This window comes from Myxocyprinus asiaticus, chromosome 45 (genome assembly GCF_019703515.2).
Source record: "Myxocyprinus asiaticus isolate MX2 ecotype Aquarium Trade chromosome 45, UBuf_Myxa_2, whole genome shotgun sequence".
Lineage (NCBI taxonomy): Eukaryota > Metazoa > Chordata > Actinopteri > Cypriniformes > Catostomidae > Myxocyprinus > Myxocyprinus asiaticus.
This window is the reverse complement of record NC_059388.1, coordinates 18984730-18998307: the sequence shown is the minus strand read 5'-3', so window position 1 is coordinate 18998307 and position 13578 is coordinate 18984730. Positions and strand designations below refer to the sequence as shown.

At 42.5% G+C, this 13578-nt stretch overlaps 1 protein-coding gene across 2 annotated transcripts in view; it reads right to left on the bottom strand.

The window, feature by feature from the left end:
• LOC127435003 (protein kinase C-binding protein NELL2-like) overlaps nucleotides 1-13578 on the bottom strand; it is a 71351-nt gene that overhangs the window by 50719 nt on the left and 7054 nt on the right. For both annotated transcript variants that reach the window (XM_051688097.1, XM_051688098.1), the window contains exons 3-4: nucleotides 5747-5897; nucleotides 4198-4371 (exon numbers count right to left, since the gene is read on the bottom strand). In XM_051688097.1, coding sequence (XP_051544057.1) covers nucleotides 4198-4371; nucleotides 5747-5897 — 325 coding nt within the window. The remainder of the gene's footprint in view (nucleotides 1-4197; nucleotides 4372-5746; nucleotides 5898-13578) is intronic.

The following is a 13578-nucleotide window of genomic DNA, read 5'->3' as shown; positions in this document are numbered from 1 at the left end:
GCACGTTTCGCTGACAGAGAATGTTTGCAGGTCTCCTACCCTCTTGATGGAAGTGAGCGCAGTCAGGAGAGCAGTCTTCAAGGAGAGTGCCTTAAGCTCAGCTGACTGCAAAGGCTCAAAGGGGGCTCTCTGTAGACCCTGAAGAACTACAGAGAGGTCCCATGAGGGAACTAGGCATGGTCTGGAGGGGTTCAGCCTCCTGGCGCCTCTCAGGAACCTGATGATCAGGTCGTGCTTCCCTAAGGATTTACCGTCCACTGTGTCGTGGTGTGCTGCTATAGCAGCAACGTACACCTTCAAGGACAGCTGCCCTTCCAACCTCTCCTGCAGGAAGGAAAGCACTGATCCGACTGCGCATCTCTGTGGGTCTTCCCATTGGGAAGGGTGGTACCTACCATGGGTGGTAGACCGCTTATGTCTTCCACGTCCTGTCAGGGGGCCAGACATGGAGATTCCAGAAGTCTGCTCGCAGGTGCCAGATGGTGCCCCGTCCCTGAGAAAGAAGGTCCTTCCTCAGGGGAATTCGCCGGGGGGGGGACCGAGAACCACATCTGGGTGGTCCAGTAGGGTGCTACTAGGCTGCTCCTTGTCCTCCCTGACCTTGCACAGAGTCTGTGCAAGTAGGCTCACTGGGGGAAACACATATTTGCACAGGCCAGGGGGCCAGCTGTGTGCCAGCACGTCTATGCCGAGAGGTGCCTCGGTCAGGGCGTACCAGAGCGGGCAGTGGGAGGATTCTTGGGAGGTGAACAGGTCTACCTGTGCCTGTCCGAATCGACTCCAGATCAGCTGGATCACCTGAGGGTGGAGTCTCCACTCTCCCCTGAGGGTAACCTGCCGTGACAGCTGCCGTGTTGAGGTCACCCGGGATGTAAGTGGTTCGCAGTGACTTGAGGTGCTGCTGACTCCAAAGGAGGAGACGGCGGGCGAGTTGTGACATACAACGAGAGCGCAGACCGCCTTGGCGGTTGACATATGCTACCATTGCCGTGTTGTCTGTCCAAACTAGCACGTGCTTGCCCTAGATCAACGGCCAGAACCTCCACAGGGTGAGCAGAATTGCCAGCAACTCGAAGCAATTGATGTGCCAACGCAGCCGCGGGCCCGTCCATAAGTCGGCAGCTGCGTGCCCGTTGCAAAAAGAACCCCAGCCCATTTTGGAGGCGTCTGTCATGACCACAATGCGCCTTGAGACCTGCTCTAGGGGAACGCCTGCCCGTAGAAACATGAGGTCGGTCCAAGGGCTGAAGAGGCGGTGACAGACCGGCGTGATGACCACGCAATGTGTCCCGCGGCGCCATGCCCATCTCAGGACTCAAGTCCCGGTTTCATATGCATCAACCTGAGCGGGGTGGCCACCACTGAGGATGCCATATGCCCCAGGAGCCTCTGAAAGAGTTTCAGTGGAACCACTGTTTTCTGTTTGAACGCCTTCAAACAGGTCAGCACCGACTGTGCGCGCTCGTTCGTGAGGTGTGCCGTGAACGAGACTGAGTCCAACTCCAAACTGAGAAAAGAGATGCTCTGAACCGGGAGGAGCTTGCTCTTTCAGTTGACCCGAAGCCCTAGTCAACTGAGGTGCGAGAGCACCAAGTCCCTGTGTGCACACCACACATCCCGAGAGCGAGCTAGGATTAGCCAACCGTCGGGATAGTTGAGGATATGAATGTCCACTTCCCTTAGCAGGGTAAGGGCTACCTCTGCGACCTTCGTGAAGATGCGAGGGAACAAGGACAGACCGGAAGGGAGGACCTTGTACTGATATGCCCGACCCTCGAATGCAAACCGCAGGAAGGGTGTGTGTCGAGGTAGAATCGAGACGTGGAAATACACGCCCTTCAGTTCTACTGCCACGAACCAATCTTGATGCCGGACGCTCACTAGAGTGCGTCTTTGCATCAGCATCTAGGACGGGAGTCTGTATAAAGCCCGGTTCAGTACTCGCAGGTCCAAGATTGGCCGCAACCCACAGCCTTTTTTCGGAACAATGGAGTAGGGGCTGTAAAACCCCTTCTTCATCTCGGCCGGAGGGACAATCTCATCAGATGTACCAGCAGGTGGGGTCTCGCAGCGGGGCGGAGCCTGAGGTGCCACACCATGTCGTAGCCGTGCTGAGTTCAGGGACATCAAAGTACTTACCTGGCTCCTTGTGACCACCCCCGGAACAGCCGTGGAGACTGTCACATCGGGGGCGGATTTGTGCCACAGCTGGGCGCTCAGGGTCAGGGAGACTGCCGCTGGAGTGCCAAACCTGCCAAATAGAGTGGTGGACGGTAGTCGTGATGATAGCCGTGCACACCGGATACGTGACCCAGGGAACAAGGAAACCACTCTTGCTGAACTATTGGGTACTGCAGCCACTTGGGCATGCAGCGCAATTAAATGCAAAGGTAAAAAAATATTCTCCTCCCGGCCCTCAACCGGGGGATGGAGTGGTCTGCTTACCAGCTCCAGAGCAGCGGGTTTCGCCGTCCCTTGGTCGCCCATCTCAGGGGCGCTTCGAGCCTTTCGTGGGTTCTTGGCGGCCGCGAGATGGGCGCCGTCTGCTTCCTGCGGTGGGCTCCATGCCGGGGCTGGGCCGCAGGGTTGGGCTGCAGCGGAGCCGGTGCAGTCACCGCAGGGGGGACGCCCTTGGCGACGAGCAGACGGGGTGCGGGATCTTGAGCCACGCCGGGGCAGGATGTGCCGGATAACCTCTGTCTGCTGCTTTACCGCTGAGAAATGCTGGGCAAAGTCCTCAGTGTTGCCGGACTAGCCAACTTGGGAAATGGGGGCAGCAAGGAATCCATCTCCCATCTCGACCAGGTTGAGCCCAAGGTGGCGCTCCTGGACCACCAAGGTGAACATCGCCCACCCGAGAGACCATGCCGTAACCTTTGTCGCCCAGAGAGCGAGGTCGGTCACTGATCGCAGCTCCTGCATTAATCCCGGGGCAGAACTACCCTCGTTCAGATCCTTTAGCGCCTTGGCGGACTTGCAGAGGCGGTCCCATTGGGGTCCCCAAATCGCCCCCAGTGCTAGCTACTGTGGGTAGAAGGACCGAGGCGGGGAGCCTCTGGGGTGGCTTGCTTTTTTACAAAGGTAAGCCGCGACTGCAACGTTGCCATGGACATGTTCTCGCAATGAGTACATGACCCATCCACCCATCCACGAACGCTCAAACCCCAGACAGGAAAGACAGTGATCGTGACCGTCAGAAGGCGAGAGATAACAAGCGCAACCAGGAATAACACACAAAGGAAAGGCATCTTTAAAAAGACGCGTCTTTAAAAAGACATTCTGTGTGTGCCCTTCTTTTAGAGATATATACTCTTTTAAAGAAATATACTCTTTTTATTTCTGCCGAAGCGCCCAGGGGCATTCTCTGCAGTGCACCAGTGCAGAGGAGGGAGAAGCCGCTGAAATGCGCCGTCAGATCCAGCAGCGGTGAATGAACAGTCGTGGGAATTTAGCTCAGTGAGCATGACCGTTCGGCTCCGAAGAGAAAATCTGAATGAGTAGTTGCATACCAGCTCCTTTCATACCCGTATGTCCGGGGGAGTGGCATGCAAATACCACTCGCCAATTTTCATTGACCTTTTATCAAAGACCAGAGGTGTCTCGGGCTTCCAAGTGTGACCTCTAGTGTCACCACATCGACACAACATCGAGAGAGTGACAGATAGGGTATCTGGGTTCTAGTGAGGCACTTACAATGGAAGTGAATGGGCCCAATCCGTAAACATTAAAATACTCGCTGTTTTAAAAGTATAGCCACAAGACGGAAACAATATGTGTGTTTACATGACTTTAATGTGATAAAAACACTTTCTAACCTTTTTGGTGTAAAGTTATAGCCAATTTTACAACTGTGTTGCCATGACAATGTAATGTCAACAAACCCTAAAACCCTAAAATGACTGAAAAAATTATGATTTAAACAACTTTAAAGCTCAAATAATACACAATTTTTAACAGAAGAATGAATGTAAGTGTTTTTATACAATTATAAGCTTCATATTTCTGCCTTTAAACCCATTCACTTCCATTGTAAGTGCCTCACTGTGACCTCAATTTTTTTTTTTTTTTAAGAAAAGGATGGATGAGTCGTAATAATGTTTTGTGGTAATCAACATTATGCCACAAATGCTATCAACTGAGCTTAAATTGTACTGAACCCAGAATATTCTTTTAACGCTTTCTCCTCATGCCATTCACCTGTTGCAGTCAATATGGAGCACCACCTGAGTGGCACTGAATGCCAAAGACAATTTGTGCCAGTGTCCATCTGCTAGACTATAGGGGAAGACCTCTCTCTGCAGCCGCTGGTCTGCGGTTTGAAAGAAGAGACGGATCTCATTACGTAGACCGCTGCTCTCTACCTCCAGAAACCTGTGGAGGAAGCCAAGAAAATGTAATTACTTTGAGAAAACACATAATCATAAATCAGTTGGTTGAGATGAAATAAGTCATTGAAAGCCAATAACTCCAGGTAACAACTGCTGCCATAATTTTTTTGGGAATGTTCATGTTCTCATGGATAAGGCATTAGGTTAAGCCACAAAGAGTTGTTATTAAATTCTAGAATGTGGCAAAGCAGCAGGGAAAAATAAGGGAGATGAAATTAACTGAATGAACCTGAAGATGAGCAGTGATCTGTGAATCTCTTGGTACGGAGTTTGAGAGCTGACCTTAAAGAGGTGTTAGAATCAATACTGTGAGTGTTTAAGAAATGTCAGTACACACACTAAAAAAAGGTAACACTTTACAATAAGGTTCCATTTGTTAACATTAGTTAACAACATTAGTTAACATTAATTAACAATGAACAATACTTTTACAGCATTTATTAATCTCAGTTAATGTTAATTTTAACATATAGTAATACATTTTTTAAATCAAAAGTTGTATTTGTTAACATTAGTTAATGCACTACGAACTAACATGAACGAACAATGAACAATTGTATTTTTAATAACTAGCATTAACAAAAATTTATAAATGCTGTAAACAATACTGTATGTTGTTCATTGTTTGTTCATGATACCTAATGCATTAATTCATGTTAACTAATGGAACCTTATTGTAAAGTGCTACCAGAAAAAAATACATATTTTAAGATTTACGCATTTCAATTTCATCAAAAAATTTCATTAAATTAACCATTTTTTATGTTTTATTAATGTATTTTTTTTAAACATCACAATTCAATTTGTCAGAATTTTGTTATGAAATTGAAATGTGTACAGTAAATCTTAAAAATAAGCTAAAATATTTTTTAAGTGAACCGCAATCAGAAATGCTACAGATAATGTATCAGGAGAGCAGATTATGTTCTCTCAGATGCACATAATCTTAATTTACATTTTCAAAAAAAATGGAAAATCAAAAGATTGAATAAAGGAAGATCTTACTAGAGCACTAGAGTCTATCAGACACAAACAACTCAAGATATGGGGCTCAAAATATGCAGAAGAGATAGATAGATTAGAGGTAGATAAGAAAGAAAGAAAGAAAGAAAGAAAGAAGGCAAGAAATAACGCAAGAAAGAAAGAAAGAAAGAAAGAAAGAAAGACAGAAGCTTAAAATTCTGTTGAGTGTCCAAAGGTTTGACTGGTGGTGTTTATGTATTTCACTGTCTGCAATTTGCTCTAGACTCTTTATGAAAATTTTACTCTCCAAAATTTCAAATTAACTTCTGTGGTCCTGCCTCGAGCACTTCTGACTGCTACAGTGACATCTAATTGTGGGTCAGATTGAGCAATACCTCTGTTCCCCATTGTGGATGGACAGCAGCACACCAGAGCTCAGTTTCTCCTGTTTGAGGGTCAGCAGAAGAGTGAACTCTTTTCTCCCTCTTAACTTCTGAAGGATTCGCTCTGCTGCCTTGAGGGAAGCCCTTGCATTCCTTGATGAGCCTGACAGTAAGAGTGACAGAAAAAAGACGAAGACAAAGACAGAGATAAGAGAAAGTGTTGTGGAAAGGTTAGGCGTTAGGCAGACATTTAAAGCAGAGCCTGTTCCCTCTATTAAAGGGATAGTAAGAAAGTAAGTATGGCATAAGAAACTCTCCTCATGTTGTTCCTAACATGTATGGCATTGTTATGGATATTGTATGGAAAAGATGCAGTCACAGTGAATGGTAACTGGGGCTAAGATTCAAACCTAATCTCATAGAATAAACATTACATCAACTAAATTTATTGTAAACTAAATGGAGTTTTCGTGCCATTTTTCTGCTGTTTCCTGGTGAAATTAACACTTGAGGTGGTACATCAACTGTGTGTTTTATTCACTTTTACACAAATCACGGATCCTATGGCTGTTTATGACTTTAAAAAACACATATTTTTTGCTCTTTTACTCACACACTGCTTTATGATATCGAAACATTTTTACTCTTACGCATCACTTGAAAAACGATACATTTTAACGCTTGTATTACAGACCCACCAACATTTAAACAAGTATTTCAGCACACTTATGTTGTGCAATAGATAACCTGATAGAGTGTTGGACTATAGACTCAGACACTGAGCGTCGAGCCCAACCGTGGACGCTCGGAGCGAAAGTGAAACTAAAGTGCCAATTAAGCGAAACAAAATGACGTGGTTGGTTCAGTAAGTGTGCTATTCGTGTCAAATTTGCTTTTAAAACACTAATGGTCAGGTTTAGGCAATGGTTAAGGGTAAGGATGTCTTTTTTGTTCACCTCTCAATTATCTTTTAAACACTACTGGTTAGGTTTAGGTTAAAGCTTTAGGTTAGGGAGGTACATTTTATTCATTAAAACATCCAACTAATGTTCACCTTAAAAACCTCTGGTTACAACATAATTGCACTCGCTTTTGCCGCCCCCTGCTGGTCATTTCACTGGGAAACTGCTGCCAAACATGTAATGAAGCGTGTAATTTTGGTTTGCAAAAATGTTGCCTTTGTCACATAAATTTCATAAGATCAGGCTGTGTTCCACAGAAGACAGAATGTCATATGGGTTTGAAACAACAAGAAGGTGAGTAAACAGAAAACAGGGTGACAGAATTATCATTTTTGGGTCAACTAAGGAACAGCAAAACAAGTGGAATGACAGCTAAATCCCTTAACATTGTCCCAACTATAAACAGAGAGGAGTTATGAGACAAATTAACCTACGAGAGATGGATGGTGTCAATAGCTGCAACTGTTCCTGTAGGACAGTTCTGGAACTAATAGAGTTAGTTTGAATAAATATGACTTTCCATCCAAATCCTAATTACGCTGCCAAAGAAAACCTTCAGAATTAACTGATAAATATCCCATCACATTTGAAAAGGCAAAAAAGACTTTTGCCTTTTAGTGCATGTTTAGTGAAATTTACAGTGGGGAAATTTGGTCCACTTGTTCATAAAGACTGTTTAGCCTAATATATGATCTAACAGGCTTTATATTAAAGGGAACACAGAACAAGTCACAGAAGAAGAAAAAAACAAAACAATGTTTGATCCATTTATCATTGTGATGGTCTGGTGAAGCTCTAATTTTTACCCCAGCTTTTGCAAGATCACCAATCTCAAACCTCTGCTAAACAAAATGTTTACTTAAACTCACAAAAATCACAAATAAAATGTCTTAAATATCATACATACATCTTAACAACACAACCTTCATGTTTTAATTGAAAGTATTAATCATTTAGGCTTGTGTATTACAGTACTTTTCACCTAAGCACTGTTCTGCAAACAGAAGCAGAGAGACAGTAGCATAATGGAGCTAACCTGGATGGCTGTTTGAGCCAAAGGAGACCAGCATGGGGACATGTATTTTTAAATATCCTCTTTGGAGCTTGTGTGAAGAAAGAAGCAAGCAGGATAATACAAAAGCACACAGATCAAATGAGGATGGTCAATAGAAAGGAGAGTTTAAGGGAAATCAGTATGGTAGACTGACATGTAGGTCAGTGTGTACTTAGAGTGGGAATGGTGGGGCCTGGGTAGCTCAGCAAGTACAGACAGTGACTACCACACCTGGAGTCGCAAGTTCAAATCCAGGGCGTGCTGAGTGACTCCAGTCAGGCTTCCTAAACAACCAATTGGCCCGGTTGCTAGGGTGGGTAGAGTCACATTGGATTAACCTCCTCGTGGTTGCTATAATGTGGTTCTCGCTCTCGGTGGGGTACGTGGTGAGATGTGTGTGGATGCAGCGGAGAATAGCATGAGCCTCCACACACCATAGTTCTTCACAGTAACATGCTCAACAAGGATTTAGTGATGTCCAGTTCACAAACAAATCATTCTTTTGAACCAGATCTTTTTAGTGAACGAGTTGAACTAGTTCACCAAATTGGACTGAATCTTTTGACAGTTTGCGTCACGTGTCAACACTGATCCACAAGTTACTCTATCTTAACCTTCTCTTGGATGTGCCTGACACTCCGAATCGAAATGAGCTGATGACCGGGAGTAATATGATCCTAGAACTGGTGATATCTGCTTTTGCCAACTCTTCTTTGCAATTAACCACTCCAACTAGTCACAAATCAGACTGAATGCTTGGGTCACAACAGCTCTCGAGTCAACAGTACAATGAGTTGCTCATAACAGTTCACTGTACACTGAACTGAGAATCACCTCTTTCGGAGGTGTCCGACATACTGAGAACCGATGAGCTGACATTGAGCATGTGTGTGATTAAGGGGTGAAATGTATGTTTCAGGTGTATTTTGCTGAACAGAGTGTAACAAATAAAACATACTGGAAATATGTTTATGACTTGATTGTATTACCGTTTTACCAACGTATGAAGACTATCCAGTCTACAGCTCTCAAGTCAACAGAACACTGAGTCAATCACAGCAGTTCTTGAGTCATCAGTACACTGATCCAAGGACAGCAGCTCTTGTGTCAGCAGTACATTGAGTCGATCACAGTAGTTCTCGAGTCAACAGTACACTGATCCGAGGACAGCAGTTCTCGTGTCAACAGTATACTGATCTGAGGACAGCAGCTCTCGCGTCAGCAGTACATTGAGTCGATCACAGCAGTTTGCGAGTCACCAGTACACTGAACTGAGAATCGCCCCTTTCGGACAATACTGAGAACTGCTGATCAGTGAGCAGCTGATGAGCATGCGTGAACCGAGGACTTGAATGAGGGGGTGAAACGTTTCAGTCGAGAGACGTAAACAAATTTTACTATAGAGTATTGTGCATGCAGATTATATCTGAAGTTGTGCTGAGCTGGATCATGGTTTCTGAAAAAAAGGGTGAGTTGATTAAGTTTAACCACTCTTTATGCTTTAAACATGTAGAACATCCACGCTTGTATATCAGTGTCAGTATTGGGTGCTTTAGGTGCAAAACTGTAATGTAGGATGTATGGTAAGATCACTGAATGAAACATTGATGACAATAAATACCCTTATTATTATAACTTAATTAAATACAATGTTATAATCAGCATTATGCCCTTACATATGGCTTTACTGAATGTGTTTGTGCGTAGTAACATCATTATGTGATGACGTAAATTAACTGGTGAATCGTTTTATTTGAACCAGTTCACTGAAGCGAACCGTCCGAAAGAACCGGTTCGCGGAAAAGAATCACTACACTACCAGGAGGACCTAGAGCGCATTGGGAATTGGGCATGTCAAATTGGGCAGAAAAGGGGAGAAAAAATAAAAATAAAAAAAATAAAAATAGAGTGGGATTGGTAGAGAAATGAGAAATAAACAGAGAGAGGAAACACTTTAGGACAACTGATGAGCTGGCTGAGCAGGATGCAGGAAGTTGGCTGTCTCCTCAGGCATAAGTGTTTAAATCAGTACTGTCAAAACATGAGACGTCTGGGTCTGGCACACTCACATTGTATAAACATTCCACACACACACACACACACACACACACACACACACACACACACACACACACACACACACACACACACACACACACACAATTTTCCTAAGCGATCCAAATATGCAAATACTATAGACTTTTATTGTTTTCTTTTAAAGATAATTATAAATAGGCCTATTACAGACCACAGTCAGAAATTTTACATTAAGGGGCAATATTTGCCCCCTGACTTTCAGGGGCATTTTTATGTTTATAAGCACACATTGTTTTCTAACCATTTAAAACATAAGCTGTCTCATTTGTTAATGTCAAATACTTTAGTTTAAAAAATTCATTAATTCAAATTCTCAAGAAAAATGATTTTTTTTTTTTTTTTACCTCATACAAGGAATATTCTGGGTTGTATACAGGTTAAGCTCAATCAACATAATTTGTAGCATAATGCTGATTACCACAGAAAATATTTTTGACTCATACCTCCTTTCTTTAAATATTGCTGTTACAGTTAGGCACAATGGAAGTAAAAGAAGCCAGTCCATAAACATTAAAATGCACAGTTTTAAAAGTATAACCACAAGATGTAAACATTATACATGCTAACCTGACAATGGTGTAGTAACATCTCTTTTCTACATGATTTTGGTGTGGTAAAATTGTTTATAGGGCATAGAGTAATAGCAACGAAGTTGGATATTGGATATAACTTTACACAGATAAGGATAGTAAGCGATTTTATCACACTAAAATCATGTTAACATGTATAATCTTTACATCTTGTGGCTATACTTTTTTATCTTAATGTTTATGTACTGGCCCCTATTCACTTCCAGTTTAAGTGCCTTCCTGTAACTGCAATTTTTGCTTCTATTTTTTAAACAAACAAGGGATGAGTTGAAAATATTTTTTGTAGTATTTAACATTATGCCACAAATGCTTTTGATTGAGCTTAACATGTATTGAACCCAGAACATTCCTTTAAATTGAAATCAACATCAACTCATATTTTATGTGATACTATGTATGACTAGGACTATAATAGAATATTAAGAACTATATCAGATGTCACAAATAAAAAACAGAATAAATCATTGCAGGGGCATTTTTTTGCCTCCACATTTTGAATTTGGGGGCATTTTTGCTCCGAGCCCCCGTTAATTTCTGACCCTGCTACAGACTAATTGCCTTTGCACACCAAACGCAAATTTTTAAGATTAAGAAATCGCAGTGTGAGTGATCTTAAGTGTTTTTCTTCATCAACTATGAATAATATTAATACTAATGATGTGACTTGCAGTGTTCTCTGTGAGCCTTTTTATACCAAAAAAGTGGTGGTTTCTCCACAAAATGACTTTATGTAATCATTATAGCTGTGCTATTGTTACTGCTGCCGCAGTATTAAAGTATCTAATAATGGGTCAGACTGAAGATGGGTTTTGTGTTTAGATGTCATGTTTAATTCATAACATCCCTGCATGAGCAAATGTATAACACAAGTAGATATACATGGCAGTGGCATGTTATTAATATTGTTCCAATTGATAACATGTTTTAACATGAATGTGATAACAGCAATCTTTCACCTCGCTTTTAATGTTAAAGTGCCATTCGTCTGCAATTTGTTTCGCATTATCGCGTCACCTCTGAAGTGCAAAGGCTCTAACCCTAACCCAACCTCTAAAAAATGTTGCATTTTTAGAATAAAAAATAACGATTTTCTCCACTTATTAATTATTTTTCCAAATGAGGAGATACCCAAATGTCCCCAAAGGGAGGTTTTTTCAGGTTTAACTCACTTCTGGGGACACATTTCACACACACAAGCACACTCAGGCCAACCAGGGAATGCTAATGTTCTTCAGCTATTGTCAGATAAACCCCAGGGGAGATGTAAGCTGCAGCAGTGAGCCTATTGTACGCCAGGAATGAGGCGGAGTTTTGCCGCCTTCATTAATCAAACACACTGTACGACAGTGAGCTAAACCTAACCTGTGTAACCTTTACTATCTGCAGAGAAAAGACCATGGCCCCATGATCTGAAGCACTCTAGGAGAGTTCACAAATATCAGCTTTAAAGGCAACTGGGGAAACAGCAACAAAACATGTTGTTTCTGACACCTTCCCATTGGGCTGACACCTCCTCTCATATGTCCATTCTGTCTACCCCATAAACCATTCAAGGTTGTGCTGTAAATGAAAGGCTAGTCGTTCAATGGCAGCATTTAAAGGTCAGAGGTCAGCTGGAGACTGTCGTCCCAATAGGAAATTATGTAGATTACAAGCAATGGCTTCTTGAACCCATGTCCCTATGACAAGAACACATCATTTGTTTTTGGACACACACATGTAAAACAGTCCAATATTAATTGGTTAAATGTATTGAAAATGTTCTATGCCAAAAGCAATGAAAGTTACAGTTTATCATTTATGCACCATTAGTGGAACCAAATGGCACCAAACCTGTTTCCAAACAGGCTTTACAAACACTCAATCCCTGCCATTGTTTTGACAAACTGGTTATACCGCATCATGCCCATGCCATTGGTTAAGCCAGTGTTGCTATGTTGGAGTCTCTAACAAACAGAACAATGTTTTGAAAGTGTAAACTTTTTAGTTTATCTATCTCCAAAATTTCTTTTACCTCCTCATTGTCACACTCACTGCTGACAATGGTGTTTTTTAAGGCGTGGATATGTAATCAATCGCCCTAATTTATCAAACACAACAGGCCAGCTATGCCCCAAGAGAACTGATAAATCTGATAACCGATAAACAAGAACTAGACAGCTGGGGGCAAGATAAACATAGCATGATGTTAACGACACAACACAGTCACTATTCTGTGAGAATTTCAATAAAAAACATTAAAGACGTTTTTTCTAATAACACTGAGTATCTATTCCACCAAATTCACCAATACAATCAGCAATTATAGTACATGAAAAAACACTTAAATGGTTAATAAGCCAGGTTACTGATGATGCAAGAACTAAAAAGGGTGCCCTAACTGCTTGTAACATACCTTAATGAAAGTTTAAATGCACAGATGAATTTTTCATGGTCCATTATAATGACAAAATGAACAACTGTCTCTAGTCCAATTAACATTGCATTAAACAGGAGACACAAGTCTGTTTTTTCTTGCCACAGAGCTGTGAGATTAAAACAGTGGCTCGGGTTTGAGGCAAGACTGCAGGAGCCTTTATTAAGTTCACTGGTCTCTGCAGAGCTTGCAGTAAGGTGAAACTGTCTGTACAGTCATCATACTGCAGACAGAGTGTCCACTGTCCAGACATGAAAGCTGGGGAATGCAGGATGAGTGACATACTGCTGTTGTCTGTGCCAGCCTCACAGCCTCAGCACAGTGGAGAAACACTTAGCTGATGTTTCTCTTGGCTGCTGCATACTCAAATAGCTGATGAATGAGCAGGAATCTGATCCTGGTACTTAAAAAGACCCAGTCAGCCCCAGGTCTGAAGGATGTGGAACAGTCGGGCCAAACTTCTCTCTTTTATTGTTTGCTTCTGCTTCAATCCGTCCATTTGCCCATTAAAGGAATAGTTCACTCAAAAATGAAAATTCTCTCATAATTTACTCACCCTCATGCCATCCCAGGTGTGTACGACTTTCTTTCTTCTGCTGAATACAAACTAAGATTTTTAGAAGAATATCTCAGCTCTGTAGGTCCATACAATGCAAGTGAATGGTGACAAAAACTTTAAAGCTCTAATAATCACATAAAGGCAGCATAAAAGAAATCCATAAGAC